The sequence below is a fragment of the Triturus cristatus genome, chromosome 4_2 (assembly GCF_964204655.1).
Source record: "Triturus cristatus chromosome 4_2, aTriCri1.1, whole genome shotgun sequence".
NCBI lineage: Eukaryota > Metazoa > Chordata > Amphibia > Caudata > Salamandridae > Triturus > Triturus cristatus.
Window position 1 is genome coordinate 231,360,273 of NC_140586.1, and position 18,814 is coordinate 231,379,086.

Here is an 18,814-nt window from a genome sequence, read left to right on the forward strand (position 1 = left end):
GATGGACTTGTCCTGATTGAGAGTAAGCCCCAAACAATCAAAAAGCCTTAGACAGGCGTCGGAAGACCTGGATGCGCCTGCTTTGACGAGCCAGTCGTCCAGATATGGAAAGACCTGATGGTGTTGTCGGAGATATGCGGCCACCGGAGAAAGGCATTTTGTAAAAATGCGTGGCGCAGATTTGAGTCCGAATGGCAGGACACAAAATCGGTAATGCCTGCCCGCTACTGCGAACCTCAGAAATATTTTGTGGTTGCGGTGGATCGGGATGTGAAAATAGGCATCCTGAAGGTCTAAAGACACCATGTAGTCGTCCGCATTGAGTAGCTGTAGTACTTCCTGGATGGTAACCATACGAAACAACTGCTTTTTCAAGAATTTGTTGAGATTTCTCAAGTCTAATATCGGTCTCCATTTCTTCTCCTTTTTGCGGATTAGGAAAATCTCATCCCTCGTTGACGTAGAGGAACTCTTTCTATAGCTCCCTTCTGGAGCATAAGTGAAAGTTCCAGGAGCAGAGTACGTAGATTTTTGTGAAGCATAGGTCGGGGAGGGGTTTGGGGAGGAATTTGAATGAATTCTAGTGAATGTCCGAATTGAACCAGTTGCAGAACCCAACGGTCCGTTGTTATTTGCTTCCAATTTTTTGGGAAAGTGGGATATTATTCCTCCAACCTTGGAGGGCAAAGAGGAGTTGGAGACTGGCGGTAGTGGGAAGTCATTGTCGCCAAGCAGCGTCTTTCTGTCTACCTCCTTTGCCACGAAAGGAAGACTTCGTGTAGGTGGATTGCTGTTGACGTTGCTGGTATTGTGGCCGATATTGCTGAATGGAAGAGAAGGAAGATCGGTGTTGGTAATCACCCCTGGCAGATGTTTGACCTCTCCCCTTTGAGCTTCGAAAAGATGGGTTCTTGAATTGGAGGGTACCCAAAGCCCTAGCCGTGTTGGTATCCTTTTTAATACCTTGCAGAGCTTCAACGATGTGTGTTCCAAAAAGAAGCTGACCATCGTAGGGCATGTCTAAAACTTTTGTTTGTACCTGGTCGGAATGAAGTCGCCTTCAACCAACCCTGGCGCCGTAGTACAGCTGCGCCCGCGAGTTGGCGAAATCCAGTAGAAGCGATATCCATCGCACAGTCTATGATTTCGGATGCAGACCATTCGCCCTCCAGCAAGATCTTCTTTGCTTCGTCCTTTGAGTCCTTTGGCAAGGCCGCAAGGTATGGAGCAATATCTGCCCACATCTGCCTGTTAGAACGTCCTAACAGTGCTAAGGAATTGGATGGAGAAACGTTTGCTGATATTGTCCAGCAGTCTACCCTCTTTGTCCGGAGGAGCGGTCAGCAGAGCGGAAGGATTTTTTGATTTCCGCTGAGCAGCTTGTGTTATTACTGAGTCCGGTTTGGGATGGCCGGTCAGGCAAGCTGGAACAGTATCTGGAGCCCTATATTTTTTATCCAGGCGAGGTAATACTGGAGGCACCGAGGAAGGGTTCTGCATGATCTTAACACCCTGATCCCATATGTAATCTATAATAGGGACAGATCTGACAGATTTTTTAAAAGGCTCTTTAAAATCATAGAGGAAGCAATCCTGTTGGTGTGAAGGCATAGGTATCTGAAAACGCTTTCCACTATGTTGTGAAATCTTCCAATGTCCTCAGGAGGTGAGTCAGCTGGAGCGGGCACGGGGAAAGCTGGTCAGGGGAGTATGTAATCGTCCCACTCGTCACAAGTAGGTTGGGAATCTTGAAGTTCCCCTTCTTCATGTTGATCCTCCTCCTCATCGTCTGTAGAAAGAGGAGGTGGTGATGTGACAGGCTCAGACTGTAAGCTTAACGGTGGAGGTCGCGTTCTTGGTGGTGGAGACACAACTGGAAGCGGAGACGTTGCAGAAGTGGGAAATCTCTGCTTATAGTCCGAAATGAGGAATTGCAGATCCGAAACTAGAGATGCAGGCAAACAAACCATGGGAGGTGGAGGTGGATGGCATTCTTCAGGAGAAACCACCTGATCTTCCTGCACTTGATCATAATAGTCCGAACTGTCCTGGTACTTAACGTTAAGTTGCGATGGGCTTGTCGCCGTTCTAAACATACTGCCATAATCAGAGTCTTCTTCCTCCAAAAGATGTGCTGGAGGCAAGAGCTGGACCCTACTAGGGGAGGTCAGGGCCGGCGTCAACATACGTTTTGTGATTTTTAGATGCACGTACGTACTTTGTAGGTTGGAATCTGCTGTCGTCGACGGTATAGTCATCGACGGTGAAGCGCCGACGGGTACCATGGTAGATTGAGGTCCCGTCATCAGATTAGTCGTCTATGGTGTCGTCGTCAATTAAGGTTTCGTCGATGGAGCCGTCGTCGACAGAGTCCTCGTCGACGATGATGTGGATGTCGACGGGACAGTCTTCGTCAACGGAGTCGTCGACACAGTCGTCGGCGATCGCAGTGTCGGCGGCAATTTGGACGTCGACGATGTCTTCTTGATCTTTAGCGTTGAGGAGACAGACCTACCGGCCGTCGACGATGGAGTCATCGTCATGGATAGTGAATGAGACGCGACAGAAGTTGAAACTGTCGTCATCGACGAGGTCACATTTAATGCCCTAGATGGAGATTTCCTTGTCAAAGCCACCGTCGACGAGGCCGTCGTCTCCGGGATGGAAGAAGACTTTTTGAAGGCATGAAGAACTTCCGGAGGAGAAACCTTCACTGGAAGAGTCTTAGGAAGGACCTCTGAAGACTATTTATTCGCCTTCTTTTGAGGTGGCTGCGACGAAGGGCCTGGAGAAGCCACCCTTGGCCTTTTCTGAGAGGACTATGAAGATATGGAAGAGCCCTAACTTTCCTCAGAAGACAGTACTGGGTCTTTGTCTTTAAGCCTCTGCAGCCAAATTAAGAGGCATCCCTCACGATCTTTGAGGGTCTTGGAGGAAAAGGTACGACATACCTTACAGTCCTTTGAGGAGTGATTCGGATAAAGGCAGTAGAGACAGTCCTTGTGTTGATCGTCCACATGAAGTCTCTTTTTCCCACAGGAAGCACAAGACCTAAAAAGGCCTTTCTTTGGAGTATCTGCCGTGAAGGAATGCTGAGCAGAGCTCAGAGGAGACTCCCTTAGCACGACGTGCGGTAGAAAATCTGAAGGACCAGAGCTCCTTCCAGGAAGGTTCTAGAGGGTGGTGATAGCGGATTGGCTACTCTACAAAGTTTGGTTGTTTTTAACAAAATGACATGGATATGTTACTAAGGTGAGGCCTTTGGCCTATTACTTTATATGTCTAGTGAGACATTACTTTATTTATGTACCGGGGACTCCCATCCCGACGACGGGGAATGATTCAGGCATGTGAATCTATGAAAGATACCCTAATACTGGATAAATATGTAAACGATAAACGAAAAACTATTTGCAATTATATTGCACTAATAAACAAAATGTAACAAAAATAATAGAAAACAAGAAGGCGGAACACTCCTGTGGGGGCCATGGATGTCGACGACAGAGCCTGGAAAATAAAGCACAAAATAAGGACGTGTGTAATGGGCATATCAAAGGAGAGAGGCACAGAGAAGGAAGAAAAAAGCCAGAGATAAAGAGAAAGAAAAAAAGAGAGAAAGAGAAAGAAAAAAGAGAGAAAGAGAAAGAGAGAGAGAGAGAGAGAGAGAGAGAGAGAGAGAGAGAAAGAGAAAAAGAGAGAGAGAGAGAGAGAGAGAGAGAGAGAGAGAGAGAGAGAGAGAGAAAAAGAAAAAGAGAGAGAGAGAGAGAGAGAGAGAAAAAGAGAGAAAAAGAGAGAAAAAGAGAGAGAGAGACACTGCCGCCTCTGCGCATCCATGAGCAAATAATTACCTGGTGCCACCGAAGTGTGCAGCAGTGGGCACTCCACGTGCCCGTCAAAACTCCACGCATCCCAGATATGTCGCTGAGTCCTGAATGGCAGGGACAACATCAGCTTCTCCGCAGATCTCACAGATGTCGCGGAGTCCGGAGTCATGAATGGCAGAGACCACATCAGCTTTTGGGGCCGCTAAGCCTGTGGAACTCACGTGTGTGCACGTGGTGGTAGGTCCCTGATGGCCATTTGAGGTTTGGGTGGTACTAACCCTGTGCATCTGAAGTTCGCGCCAAGGGGGTGGTAGGCCCCTGATGGCTATACAGATCAGGGTGCGACTAACCTTCTGCACAACTTTTCAAAGACTCTTTATGGTTGAGACATGTGGAGCGTCCGCCATCTAGTCAGCACCGGCAATAAAGGATGTGACGTTGTCAATCTATTATATTTGCGTGGTGACATGGCCTGTGACGCATGTGCCGGATGGGTGTGGTGTGTGTGCAAACCTGCCCTGAGGGAGTAGCCGTGAGAGGTTGAGAACAAGACCACTGACCTGCACACCAAAACAAGTACACCTGCGACAGGTAGCTATGTGGGACCAACGTCGGAACGTAATCGCAGTGGCGTGGCGTATGACGGAACAGGGCAGGGATAGCTAAAATAACGCGGTCGGCTCGTAGTACTGAGTCTGTGAGTCGAGCGGACGGGCCGCAGCTGGCCCTCTGCGAGCCTGGGTGCGAACTGTTTAGAACTCACACTACATAAGCATTGAAAAACCATTTTGTGATTCACTCCGTCAGCTGGCATTTGTCCGAGGCATTTGTGAAAACATATCGGAGTTCTTTCTGTGATAGATACCCCTTTGACGCTGCCTCTCCCCACATCAGCAGGTAACACACCCTCTTCCAACATTATCAAACCCCCAACAACCTTCTTGGGCCTGGAAGTGTCCCTTTGCGGTTGGACAAAGAAGAACATTAGTCATGTATAGATTTACATATTAAAAAATGTATTTAAAGAAAAGAACAACATATAAGACTGAAGGGAGTCTGATGCTGTGGTCGCTGCCACGAAATTGAGGTCACTGCCATTCAGGACTCAGTACACAGTTACACATGTGGGATCCGCTTGTGTTAGAGAGGGTTAGTGGGACTGCGTGTCGCCGGCCTTGCATATCAAAATATGCGTCACTGATCGAAGGGAGTGTGGTGCTGTGGTCGGTGCCATGGACTTGGGGTCACTGCCATTCAGGACTCAGGACTCAGGACACATTTGGGATCAGCTTGTGTTAAAGAGGGTTAGTGGTACTAGAAGTATTGAGACTGTATGAGCCTGTGATGCTTGGTGTGGACGGGTCGCACTGGGAGCAATATGTCTTGGCTACTGGACTGCGTCATGTGGAATTACGACTGTATCTGAATTGTGAGGCCTGCTGATCGTAGTGTAGGCCAGAGGTAGCGGTGAGCAAGGGTCCACAGCCATGTGTATACGTTGGTAGCCTCACCGGCCTGCATAGTGCAGGTTCAGTGGCACCACTTGTCACCAGCCTTCAATATGAAAATACTCCTCACTAATCGAAGGGAGTGTGGTGGTGTGGTCGCTGCCATGAAGTTTTGGGTCACTGCATATGGAAATATGTCTACATGATCAAAGAGAGTTTGCTGCTGTGCTGGCTGCCATGGACTTGGGGTCACTGCCATTTAGGACTCAGTACACAGTTACACATGTGGGATTGGCTTGTGGTGGACAGTGTTAGTTGGCACCACGTGTCCAAAATTCAAATTGTGAGGTCTGCTGCCCGCAGTGTAGACTGCTGAGTGTTCATTTGTACTTCAAAATGAATTTGGTCATTGTACTAAAGCTATAACTGATATAAAAAATGTTCAAGAAGAAAGGATACTAAAAGGATATTATGTAGATTTGAGGCCTGTAATAGTTACTTGCCTAGTGGACTCTGTAGTTAATGAATGAAGACATAATTTTCATTGTGAGCCCTACTGAGTGCAGTGTAGACGTATGATGAAAAGATGGAATAAGTATAGAATACACTGACGAAGTGTTGTATTTTCGGAGTACAATCTTGTTAGAAATTAGCCTTTAAAATTCGAATTGCGAGCTGTACTGCCTGTAGTGTAGACTGCTATTTCATGTTAGTTTGTATTTGAAGATTAATTTGGTCATTGTAGTAAAGCTATAACTGATATAAAAAAAAAAATTCTTGAAGCGAGGATACTAAAAGGATAATACGTAGGGTGTAGGATTGTGATAGTTAGTTGCCTACTGGAGTCTGTAGTTGCATATGGAAATACCCCTCACTGATCAAAGGGAGTGTGGTACTGTGGTCGCTGCCACAGACTTGGGGTGACTGCTATTCAGGACACAGTTACACATGTGGGATCGGCTTGTGTTAAAGAGGGTTAGTGGGACTACGTGTTGCCGGCCTTGCATATCAAAATATGCCTCACTGATCGAAGAGTTTGGTGCTGTGGTCGCTGCCACGGACTTGGGGCGACTGCCATTCAGGACTCAGTCACACATGTGGGATCGGCTTGTGTTGAACAGAGTTATTGGCACCACGTGTTGCCGCCGTTACATATGGAAATATGCCCAACTAATCAGAGGGAGTACTGTGGTCGCTGCCATGGACTTGGGGTCACTGCCATTCAGGACTCAGGGCACAGTTCCACATGTGGGATTGTTCGGCTTGTGTTGAACAGAGTTATTGGCACCACGTGTCGCTGTCGTTGCATATGGACAAAGCCTCACTGATCGAAGGGAGTCTGGTGCTGTGGTTGTCTCACGGAGTTAGAGTCACTACCATTCAGGACTTAGGACACAGTTCCACATGTGGGATCGGCTTGTGTTGAAGACGGTTAGTGGCACCATTTGTCGCCGGTCTTCCACAGTGTAGGCCAGAGGTAGCGGTTAGCAAGGGCCCACAGCCACGTGCATACGTTGGTGGCCCCACCAGCCTGCGTAGTGCAGGTTCAGTGGCACCACGTGTCGCCGGCCTTCCATATGGAAATACCCCTCACTGATCGAAGGGACTCAGGACACACTTACACAGGTGGGATTGGCTTGTGTTGAACAGGGTTAGTTGGCCCCATGTGTCGTCGGTCTTCCACAGTGTAGGCCAGAGGCAGCGGTCAGCAAAATTCCACAGGCAGGTGACGTTGACTTGAGTACAGATTGGGAGCATGTGGTCTTCTTAACCCATTATAGTGTCTTACACAATTTGCTTCGCTACTAATCTTGAATTGTGAACCCTGTAACCCCAGTGTAGGGCTGAGGCAGCAGTCAGGATGAGCGCACAGCTACGTGGCGATTTATGGTGCAGTGAGTTAGTAGCACCAGAAGCACACAGCATGTGCGCACCGTGCAATGACGCGTGGTCTGGGCGGGCCGCAGTGGAAGCAAAGTGTCTTGCGAACTGGACTGCAGCATCTGCAATCGCCACTGCATCTGAATTGTGAGCGCTGCTGTCCGCAGTGTAGATCGAAGGCAGTAGTCGGTACAGACATAAGACTGCGGTGCTGTGCCGCTGGGTTCACATGGGGCCTGTGTCGAGGAGGCCCGCGGTTATGGCGGCAGCCACGTGCCAGGGTGAGGGGCGCCGCTGTGACAGACTTGTTGGTCTTCCCTCACGTGAACTACGCCTAGGGCCTGACCTATTTATTCATACTGCTACGCTGGAGTGGCGTACGTTGGAGCAGCCCACTCCGCTTCCGGGGGGGACAACACAGCTACATGACCGAGATCTTCCCCTCTGCCTGAAGTAACATGATTGCGTCCACTGTGCACTACACTACAAGTATCAACAATATATCTACACATGGAGAGGTTTGTGCTTTGCATAGTGAGGTCTGTGCAGCACATCAGCGTTATACTTGGCATTGTGTGCTTTATTGTTGCCTCCTTCAGATATAGTTGGTTGCCACATCTCCCAACATTCAGCTATTGTGTGGCTGAGGGGTATGGTGTTTTGGGAAGGTCCGCTGTCCTGTTTTGCGCTGCCTTGGTGGTAGTAGGGGGGGGGCGGGGGAGGTTCTGCTGGTGGTGGCGCTGGGTGTTGTAGTCTTGTTGCGTGTCGGACCAGCATGATCAGTAGCTCTATCACGTGTTGGTCTTTAGATGTGGCTGTGAGTTGGGTTCAAATCACGGAGTAGATAGTCGACCTCCTTACACCAGTTAAAGGTTCATGTTAATTTGTTATTGCTAACTCGGCTTATCGCCTGCTTTTTGGATCGCATTGCAGATTTGGCTGGTCGTTGAAAATATGGGGCAGTTGTGTTTTCGTGTTTTTTTTGCACAGGAACGCCTACTTTGCATTTCATTCGCGTTAGTTGAGGCCCTCGTTTGTGGCCATTTTGTTGGCGTAAGGTATCAATGGAAGAGTGGTGAGATTTGCAGTTTTCACCAAGTTGAGAATGGGTTGATAATTAAAAAACACAGAAAAAAAGATAGGTTTAATGAACATTATAATTAGAATAGCATTTAAAAAACTTTTGAAATTCATTCAGGCATGTTATAGTTAGAAATTAGCATTTAAAAAACCTTACAAATTCACAGAAAAAACCATAGGTTTCAGGCACGTTATAGTTAGAAATTAGCATTTAAAAAACCTTAGAAATTCACTGAAAAACCATAGGTTTCAGGGATGTTATAGTTAGTTGGACATTTCACTCATAGACCACCATAGAAATTCCCCTGTTATAGTTAGTTGAGCTAACTATAACTCGCGCCCCCGCAATGCACTGCTGATGACACATATTACATCATTCATGACATGGTCCGTGACATCACTGATGACATCACTGATGACATCTCAAATGACATCACTGATGACACCATACAAGTCAAAATCTGATGCACCTTATCCGACCGTGATATAACACTTGATACACCCACTCTAAAATACAGACTATAATATTCAAAACCAAGAACACACCAATACCAGTTAGTACATATCCACTCACTAATTCCTAGGTCTACACACACATCCATTCATTCATTCACCCATACAGTCACTCATACACCGCATTATCATATCCAGTCACATATCTATACAGACACTCACACACCGCCTCTCATTCATAGTTATTCACACACCTAGTCAGTAATGGACATAATCAATCACACTTTCATTTACTCACCTGTATAGTTATACACATACCACATCACTTATTTAAACATATACTAACACATACTTACACTCTAATACAAGCACACACTGATCCATACAGGGACTCTCACAATCACTCACTCTCACATATAGTCATTTATACAGTCCAACACTCATATATACTGCCTTTCACATATGGAGTTACTCACACATGTACCACTGGGACATCCATTTACTGACCAAGACACTTATACACACACTCACCAAGCCATACAGCCCTTCACAGATACAGACTTGAACACATATACCTAGTGAATTATCCACTAACACATCTATGCAGTGTCACAACCCCCACCCACCTACACAGACACTCAGGCACCCATACAGGTACTTAGACAAGCAGTCAATAGCTCATAAAGATCCTCATTTAGTTGCTAACCAAACCATGGAACTGCTTACACACCAACCGACAACCTAAACTGTGTGAATGTCTGTATCAGTCGCTAACACATGAATTAAGCAAGACACAATTAATCAATCACTTATACAGTCAGTCACACACCTACTTAATCATCCATCCTGACTCTTATACACCCATTCATTCTTCAATACACCTTGGTGTATATATATATATATATATATATATATATCATATTTACATTTTATAGAAACACACATTCACTGGATGATGTCATCAGTGAAGTCATTTGAGATGTCATCAGTGATGTCATCAGTTATGTCACTGACCATGTCATGAATGATGTAATTTACGTCATCAGCAGTGCATTGCGGGGGCGCGAGTTATAGTTAGCTCAACTAACTATAACAGGGGAATTTCTATGGTTTTCTATGAGTGAAATGTTCAACTAACTATAACATCCCTGAAACCTATGGTTTTTTCAGTGAATTTCAAAGGTTTTTTAAATGATAATTTCTAAATATAACGTGCCTGAAACCTATGTTTTTTTCAGTGAATATATAAATATGTATATAAAAATGTGCTAAATAGTTTGTCTTTTGTTGCTACGTAATTAAGTCAACCTTGCAAAGTTTATTTTTCCATTATTGCATAATTCCACTGGCTCTAATAATAACTAGTATGTGTGGTTGTTACAGTAAACGAATACACAATTCCATAATACTGCGTGTGGTTGTTACATTAAAAGAACATAATTCCAAGAGAAGCTTTGAAACATCTTTGAAGTTCGAGTCCAGACGTCTGCTCAACATCCCGTGATTCTTAACATCAATGTACCCAAAAAAAGTGGAACTTCTGGCTATTACATGGAAAAATATCTCGTTGTCATGTAAAGTGCTCTGATGCCTTTAGGGCATCTTTGCGCTTTAAAAAATGCACTTAAATATTTCACGTTCAAAACATATTAAAATGTGTGCAGTGTATTTCCTGGTTCTATAATACTTAGTTCAAATTAGAAAAATAGAGTCTTCTACAGATGGTGTGCGAATCTGCAAGCAGGTCGTTGGTAACATTCTATAATTAAGAACACCGGTCGTCATTACCAATGCTTGATGGCTACCGAGTTAATGATGGTACTGTGAATTTGTTCTAGTCCCTCTTCTGTTTCCTCCATCGGCATGGAGTGCTTTTTGTATAAGAACGGAAGCGGAAGTTCAGTTACAGTGTGCCCGATGGCGAGGGGAATGCGAAAGAGATGCTTCTGCGATCCGGGAAGCGCGTGGACTCGTGCAAAGCTCGTTAACGAGGGGAAACATTCAGTCGGTATTTTTTTGAGGGGTGTGGATGGAGAAAAGGCGGTTTTAATTTCCTGCCTCTCATTGCCGTTTCGGGATACTTTGTAAGTGCTGCGATTTGTTTGAAAGGCGGGAGCCCTTTTAAATGCAGTCCAAGAATGTACTCGTCCATTTGGCGCGAAAGCGGTTTAGGGACTTAATTGTTGAGGAGTGGTTTTTATTTTTAGAAAAATGTGGTTTTGAAATGTGTGGTTATTCGAAGTTGTATTGTGGGACGGATAGTGAACGCACCTCACGCTGGTTGTACACACTTCACAGCTTAGCTAGCAGATAGGGTATACTCAGTTTCCTTGTACTACTGAGCTAACAGAAGAAAGAGAAGATCAGAGAGCTGCATCTCCTGTCATTAGACACTGTAGTGCCACCATCCTCCCCAAACCAGTTACACAACCATTCAAATACAACACAAACATAGCACTATTAATAATATTCTTCAGACTTGGCCCCGCACAAACCCATTAATAATGTAATGACACCAATAGTTGTCTGAAACACAACATTAGTATGGTCAGCTTTAGCCTAAATGACCCCCAAAACAGGACTACCACCAATGTACCCAACACTAATACACCAGCAGAGTAGTAGTAGTGGCTGCCCTTCTTTCTACCAACAGAGACAGGGGCTGAAGACATTATACCCTAGATGCCTGGGTTCTAATCCCAGCTTCGGCACTTGATCAAAAATCGAGTGTATCTGATCAAATTATTTTAACTTAAATGAGGACTATGGTTTATTACTTCAAAGACATTTGTAGAGCATTGTTTTTCTGCTCGTAAGACGTCTAAGCACCATAGGGGTTTAGGTACCAACATGCCCTAGTTCCAAGGATTACAACACATTCTGGATTATCTTTTTCCTCAATGTTTGAGTGTCTTCAGTTGTGTGAGCATGGTTAACATGCTGTGTAACACATATGGATGAACAGAAGTAACCCAGGACTTGTTTCAGCCAGGTATAGCTGGGTTCCAGTGACACGGTATGCATGGATCCCTGCCTGGACATACCCGCCCCAGTTAGGATAACATTATAAAGTACACAAAAAAAGTGATGGGTGGAATGCTTATTTAATTTCAGCCAATCGGGATGAAGCTGGTTATTCTACGTTATTCCATGGCACTATGCAGTCTGTTTCCAGTCCTCTGTGATCATATGACTTGCAGTCCTGGGTTGCTTCAATTGAACTAATTAGACTTTTACACATTTTATCAAAAATGTGTTGATTAGAAGCTCGGGATTGAGAAAGTGTCCATACTGATGTGAAGTGAGATCATTGGTCCTTACTCACACAACTACTCCTCCTAAGCCACTTAACACAACTCACATCTTTCCATGTCACTTGGCATATAGCTAGAGCCACTTGTGATACCACTAAGCTTTTTGACACTAATTAGTACTGGTATCACCCAGTAACTCTTAAGATGTTCTGACTACTTACCAACATCCAATCAACACCACCCTTTCTCCACATCAGTCAGCCACATATTTGTGCAACACCTTAAGTTTTTACCAAACCCACCAACATCTCTGAAGTTATAAGGCTTCACTTGCACATATCACTAGATCAACATGTGTGCACTCACGACACTGCTCACTCTCACCATTTAAATTGTCATACCTTCTACATAGATTCAAAATCCATTTGTTACAGTGCCCATACTATTTGTTTACTATTCGCTGTCCTTCCCAATTTAGAACCTACGTGCTATGCTTTCTATTTTCAGAAGACACCAGTACTACAACTCCACTTCAGGCAGGAGCACTTAATCCCCACCCTCACATCCGCCATTTGCAAAGCTAATTGCTTACATAATTTACTTAATGCTCATCTCACCCCTTCACTCTAACACCCTAACACAGCACCATTCAGCCACTTTCAGTACTACACAGCAACATCAGCAAACATTGATAACTCGCTCAAAGAACAAATTATTTACACCACTGACTCCCATCATCTCATTACATCAGTGAAGTCACTAAACACACATGATGGAATGTCACTTGCCTCCATCACTCGTTCACTGACACTTCACAACACACATTCAGCTGTTTGCATTACCAGTCATTCCTTCAAAATACCAGTATGACACACACTCGCAGCACAACCTACTGTACCAGTCACTCATTTCACTCTCTAGCATTCAGGAAGCTGCAACAGTACTTACTATAGGCATCAACCACTCACACTATCACACAAATGCATGCTAATTTGTCCACACAACTACCTACCGCTATCTTGTCCACACAACTACCTACCACTACCTTCACCACCATAGTCTGGTATTTGTATCACTTGATCATTCACAAAACCACTTTCACTACATGCATGTTCAGTAGCCATTCACCTCTGGTGCTTTACGACTAAGTCAGTACACCACTCCTATCAAATAATGTCGTTAGCTTCCATTATCACTTGTTCACTACTTCAAAACTTAACTCCTGTTAATCAAACCACTCTCCCTTCAGCTACATGCTTCATTCATTCTCAGCTATACGCAACACCAGTCATCCATGCCTGCAACCATAGCCACAATCAAATTATCTTATTCATACCAGCAATGAGCTGCAGACACTCGCTGTCCAACTTTTTAACACCATTCAGCCATTTTAAACATCACTCACCCATGCAATCAGTCGGAGGAGCCATTCAGTCATGTCTCACCCAAAGATAAGTGTAACCCTATTCTGCCTCACAGGATGACCCAGCAGCTCAGAAATGTTCTTTCATATATCATATCCCAGCCTGCCATCACTCAGAACTCAGCCAATTGAAACACTTGTTCACTACTTCCCATTAATTGCAGTCTACACCACTTACCTAGGTCCTTCACAACACAACTCATAACACCACAACACTGCCCATCCCCATATCCAGTCACACCCCACTAGCAATATACATCGCAGATCATTACAATAGTCCTTGCAACATTCTTGTAATCATTCACAGCACCCCTGCACTCACTACACATCCATATTCTTAACACAACCCAGTTGCACTAGTCCTTTGCAGTCACTTACAGCTCTCACTCAGAACATCAATGACCACCAAACAATGCTTGTCTTCACCCGCATCTATCATATAATCATTTGCAGCCTATTGAACTCAGTATAATATACGCAAATCCAGAATCTCTTCATGTATTAGACCTCCCTGACAGTACATCCTAAAGCTACTCAAAATACATCTGAGCCACACAAAACACTTCTTTATTCACTCACAAGATTCATGGCCACTGTGATCATTTTATCAAGTCGCACTCCATCAGCTCACAACCACAAAGACCAATCACTCACCACTGCCATTTTACATGGTCTGTTACAGCAGCCCTTAGTCACATCATCACTAAACTACAGCACCCACTTGACCACGCACAAGACCACTTGGAGGCTTAGGTACAGACACGCAATCGCAACGTACTCCTTGAGCAGTCTCCTACATGCACAATGACTCACTCAAGTCCAATCCTGCATTGATGGCTCACAATGTTGGTTCCTCTCCCTTCATGTATTCTTTTCATTGTTACTTTCTACCATCTGAATGTGCTCTTCATCCTAAACATCCACTTTAACCCCTCTCTACCCATTCTACAAGCCTCGCCTCCTCTTTCCGTCATTTGCATTGTCTTGCCATACCCCTGATCTATTTCTCCCATCCTCTCTCTGAACATCAGATTTTCTCTCAGTGCACTATATAGGCTTTTAGCCCTCTACTTCCTACACCCACACTGTTTATCCTACTCCTACACTGGATCTCCACCAATGACATACATAAACTGTCTGCCATATACACTCTCTACCCAGCACATTCACTCTACATCAGCCCTTGTATAGTACTCTGCACATGCTCTCTCCAGCCTCCAATTGCGCTTGTCACCCTGCACATACGCTCTTTACCTTCCAAATCAGTTTCTTACCCTCGTTGTTCTCTTTCCCCATCACTTGTTATCTTCACCATTTACTTTCTCCCCACAGTTCCATCTTCACCCACCCTCATGCTGTTTCTACTCTGCACATGTACCCTCTTCCTTCTATGTCTACTGTCCATAGGTCACATCATTTTCACTGCATCAACTGTACAGTCTCTACATCTATTTTTCACCCTACATGTCTGCATTCTACAGCCCACATTATATCCATGTTCCACTGCCACTGTTCATATCTACACATAACACCCGATGACTAAACACTGTATATCTGCCCTCCACATGCGTGCTACACTGTGTACATGCGTTCCCTACATTCACACTTTACTTGCATGTTCGCTTTCTTCCATCCATAATTGTATTCTACCCAACACTTGCACAGCTTGGACATCGTTCACCCTCTGTATCCACCATCTACATTTGATGTTTCTCACATACCCAATCTAAGCCTTCTGCATCCACTCTCCAAGTACCGTATACTCTCTGAGCCCCGTACATCTGTTCTCGACACTTGCTCTAGCCACTCCAAACACCACTTCTGCTCTTGGTGCACTACATCCACTCTCCACCATCTTATCTGCTAAATACAAACCTCACAAACTCCCAGCCCTTTTCATTCTCTCTGCATTACAACCACTGCTAACACCATTTAAGTTCCCTCTGAGGGAATCTTCTAGCCATTAAATGTATCTTCAACATCCACTCTTCTTCCATGATAGGAGCTTTCCATTCCCACTAAACATTCACTGACACTCCACTTCTACTCATCTATAGCCTCCAAAAGCGCACTCTATTTTTCTCTTGGAACTGGTCTCTTGCTGCTAGCCCACACTTCAGAACTGATCTTCAGATATGCTCTTCATAGAAGCTCTCCATATCCAAATCTCAGCATCCACTATACCCTGTTCTCTTTACAAGCTCTCTTCAAATCTTCTGTCCAAATTGACTCTGCACAACATATTTCACACACCTTATTCTTACTCTTCTTTCCAGTGCTGCACTGTTCTACCATTCACAAACGGTACTCAACTCTCTATGTAATCGGCCTTAGCATAACACATATACACCTACACTCCCATGCTTTTTTGTTCTACACTACATGTTAATATCTCCTCTCTGCAGTCAGCATCTGCTATCCACATAAGACTTTCCACATGAACATACTCTCCCATATAGCTGCAGAATTCAACATCCACTTGCACTTAAATCCCATTCTTAAACAAAGAGTCAGAACAATAATTAAACTATTTGCCAACTGGGATTTAGAACACTTCTCACTGCATAGTTTACTAACTACACACATGTAACACTGTGTCTATATACAGCTCCACAATCCATCACCATGCTCACTTATAGTACTAAAGATACCTAAGCCATATGCTTGCCATTCGTGCAATCCCAATACAGCACCATGCACAGCACGACTTAACAAACACATCCATGAATACTTGCCAATAGATAATTACAATACAACTTGGGACACCCTCACACCAAACAACCATTGGCAAGACCACCATTTTCCTCAGCTGCTCACACCTACTCACTACCTCACTGTACCATTCACACACATCATAAACGTGCTAGTCCATGCACACCAAAGCCATTCACAATAAAACCCCTCAGCTGTGACCGTACTGCATTGAGTATTTTGCCCACTCACCCTACTTGAAACTCATATGAAATCCACTCGCTATACTTAACACCATCTCATACATAGCTCCTCAGTGCTGCTCTCCTGCATCTGTGAAATTTACATGATAGTTTCAATTTAGAGAAAAAATATACTATACAGCACTGAAAGCTGCTGCGAGTCCCTTTAAAATGGGAATGATGTATGAAAATGTGATTTTTATATGTTATTCCCAATTTCTAAGCTTACGGTTATCAGTTTGTAGTTGCTGTAATAGTTACTAGAATTGTAGTATTACCACAACATTATGTCTTTTATACACTAATTGAGGGCCTCTTTTTGCTTAACAGTAACCTCTAGTGCTATTAAAGTCTACAGGAACTACCACTGGAAGTAGACCTATCAACCACAGAAAGTGACGGTGAAGCACTCTTCGTGGAACCATGCTGTAGTAACCCATTCAGAAGTGCTCACAGAGCTATAGTGAAGTAATAAAATTACATCCATAAGTGGTCAGAAAGTCATTGTGAAGTAATACAAACACATCCTGAAGTTATCATCAAGTCCTCATTGATCAATCTGCTCTCATTCCCTAGTTGTCATGGAGTAATCATATAGTAATCTTCTCTCATCCTCTCGTTGTCATGGGGTCATCGTGAAGTAATCTTTTCCCATACCCTAGTTGTCATGGAGTCATCAGGAGGTAATCTGCCCTCATCCTTTTGTTGTCATGGAGTCATCCTGTAGTAGTTAAAGATAATCACACATTTTTCCAAGGAAGTAATCAGGAGCTCATCCTGAAGTAGTTACTGTGATGACTCTGGATGGAGTCATCTCATTTAAATATTTATCCCTATAGGCATACTTCAGGATGGCTTAGGATGACTTCCCCAGATAATTGCAGGAATAGCTCAGCTGAAGTCATCGGAGGACTTCAGAATGAGTCCAGGAGGATCTTCCTTTTTGACCTGGGAATGCGTGTATACCTGCACGTCAGAAGGTGCCTAAAGTGGATGGCTATTCGTACAGCCCCTGCCCGTGTGGGCGTACAATCATCATGGTGAAGATGGTTTGCATGCAACTCGACGATATTCTAGGTGAGCATGTCGCATGCCCCCTTCCCAGGCAGTGCTACCTGCTGACCACTGGCCCTACTCTCACCTTGCCCCGGCTCCGGCTCAGTGCCGCGATACCGGCCCTCGGACCTGGAGTCCACCACCTGGAACCTCTTGGTCTGCAGGTTCTGCAGCATCTCCTCGAAGCTCTTCACCAGCCGTCCGTCCAGCGTGGCCTTGAACTGGGCGGGCTCGGGCCTGCTGGCCTCCGCAGTCACGGGGTGCCCCTCCTGCACCCAGTTCCGAAAGCCGCCGTTGAGCACCGACACCTGCCGGTGCCCGAAAGCCCGGAACATCCACCAGGCCCGCGGGGCGTAGAAAGAGCCCAGCTGGTCGCCGTCGTAGACCACCACGTGCGTGTTGTTGCCCACGCCCAGGCTGCCCACGTAGTCGCCGAACAACTGCTCGCTGGGCAGCATCACCTCGTAGGGCGAGGCCTGGTCCTTGCACACCTCGATGTCGAAGAACGAGGCGCCCGGGATGTGGCGCTCCAGGTACTCCTGGCGGGCGTCGCGCTCCCCCGGCGGGTACCAGGAGGCGTCCAGCACCCGCAGGCCGGGCCCCACCCGTCGGGCCCCGATGGCCCCCGCCAGCCACTTGGCCGAGACCAGAGCCTTGGAGAAGAGTTGGTTGGCCATGCTAATTCCTGTGTGTGGTTGTCAGTGAGGTGTGTGACAGGACCTAAGAATTCTGCGCGAGGAATATGCGTGACGCGCTTCTATGCCGCGGGAGCGAGCACCCTGCGTGGTGCAACACCAAGACGGGTGCACTTGTGGCCTGAGGTAAGGGCTAGTCGAAACACCAAAACTAAACTCCTATGTGTGAACATTTAACTACCAGATCTACGCTGTTTAGGTAGCTCAGAGCAGAGGTGGGACTTGCAGTTGTCCTTAGATGACACAGCCAATCAGCCTCCCTCGGAGGAGGAGGGGGGGGGGGGGTAAAGGGACGGCGCGCCCCCGCCTTCTGCCAACAGGGTTTAGCTGGCAGTCGTTGAAAAAAAAGTAAAACTGCCTGCCTGCCTGCCTGCCTGGCAGGAAAGTGAGACACCTGCTGCCGGGATCCACAAACACCAAGGGCAGAGACCTTCGTTTGAAGAACTAGGGGAGTGGAGAGGATTAATGGAGGCAATGGGCAGACGAAATAATGAAACGTGTATATCAGACTGATTCCGGCCAAACAAACCGCGTTTTGGGGACGGTGCACCGAGTTATCTTCGACCGAGTAGCGCTTGGCAAATTAGTTTATCAACGGTGTTGGAAAGAAGAGTGAGACTAGGGGGGCTGGGAGGGGGAGGCATCACGTCGAGAGGAAGGTGAAAGGGGGGTGGGTGTTGTAACCAAAATGCAATGCTTATTGACCTATATTATTCTATATATTTCATGATTTTATTTTTGCAGCGGCTGTTTAGCTTCTTGTT

General features: G+C 45.5%; 1 protein-coding gene across 1 annotated transcript in view; it reads right to left on the bottom strand.

Moving 5' to 3' along the window:
• The window catches only part of LOC146833500 (thiosulfate sulfurtransferase-like), a 35,627-nt gene extending 17,399 nt beyond the window's left edge, over positions 1–18,228 (bottom strand). The window contains exon 1 of the mRNA XM_085601339.1: positions 17,441–18,228. Coding sequence (XP_085457465.1) covers positions 17,441–18,032 — 592 coding nt within the window. The 5' untranslated portion in view covers positions 18,033–18,228. The remainder of the gene's footprint in view (positions 1–17,440) is intronic.
• Between the last annotated feature and the right edge of the window lie 586 nt (positions 18,229–18,814).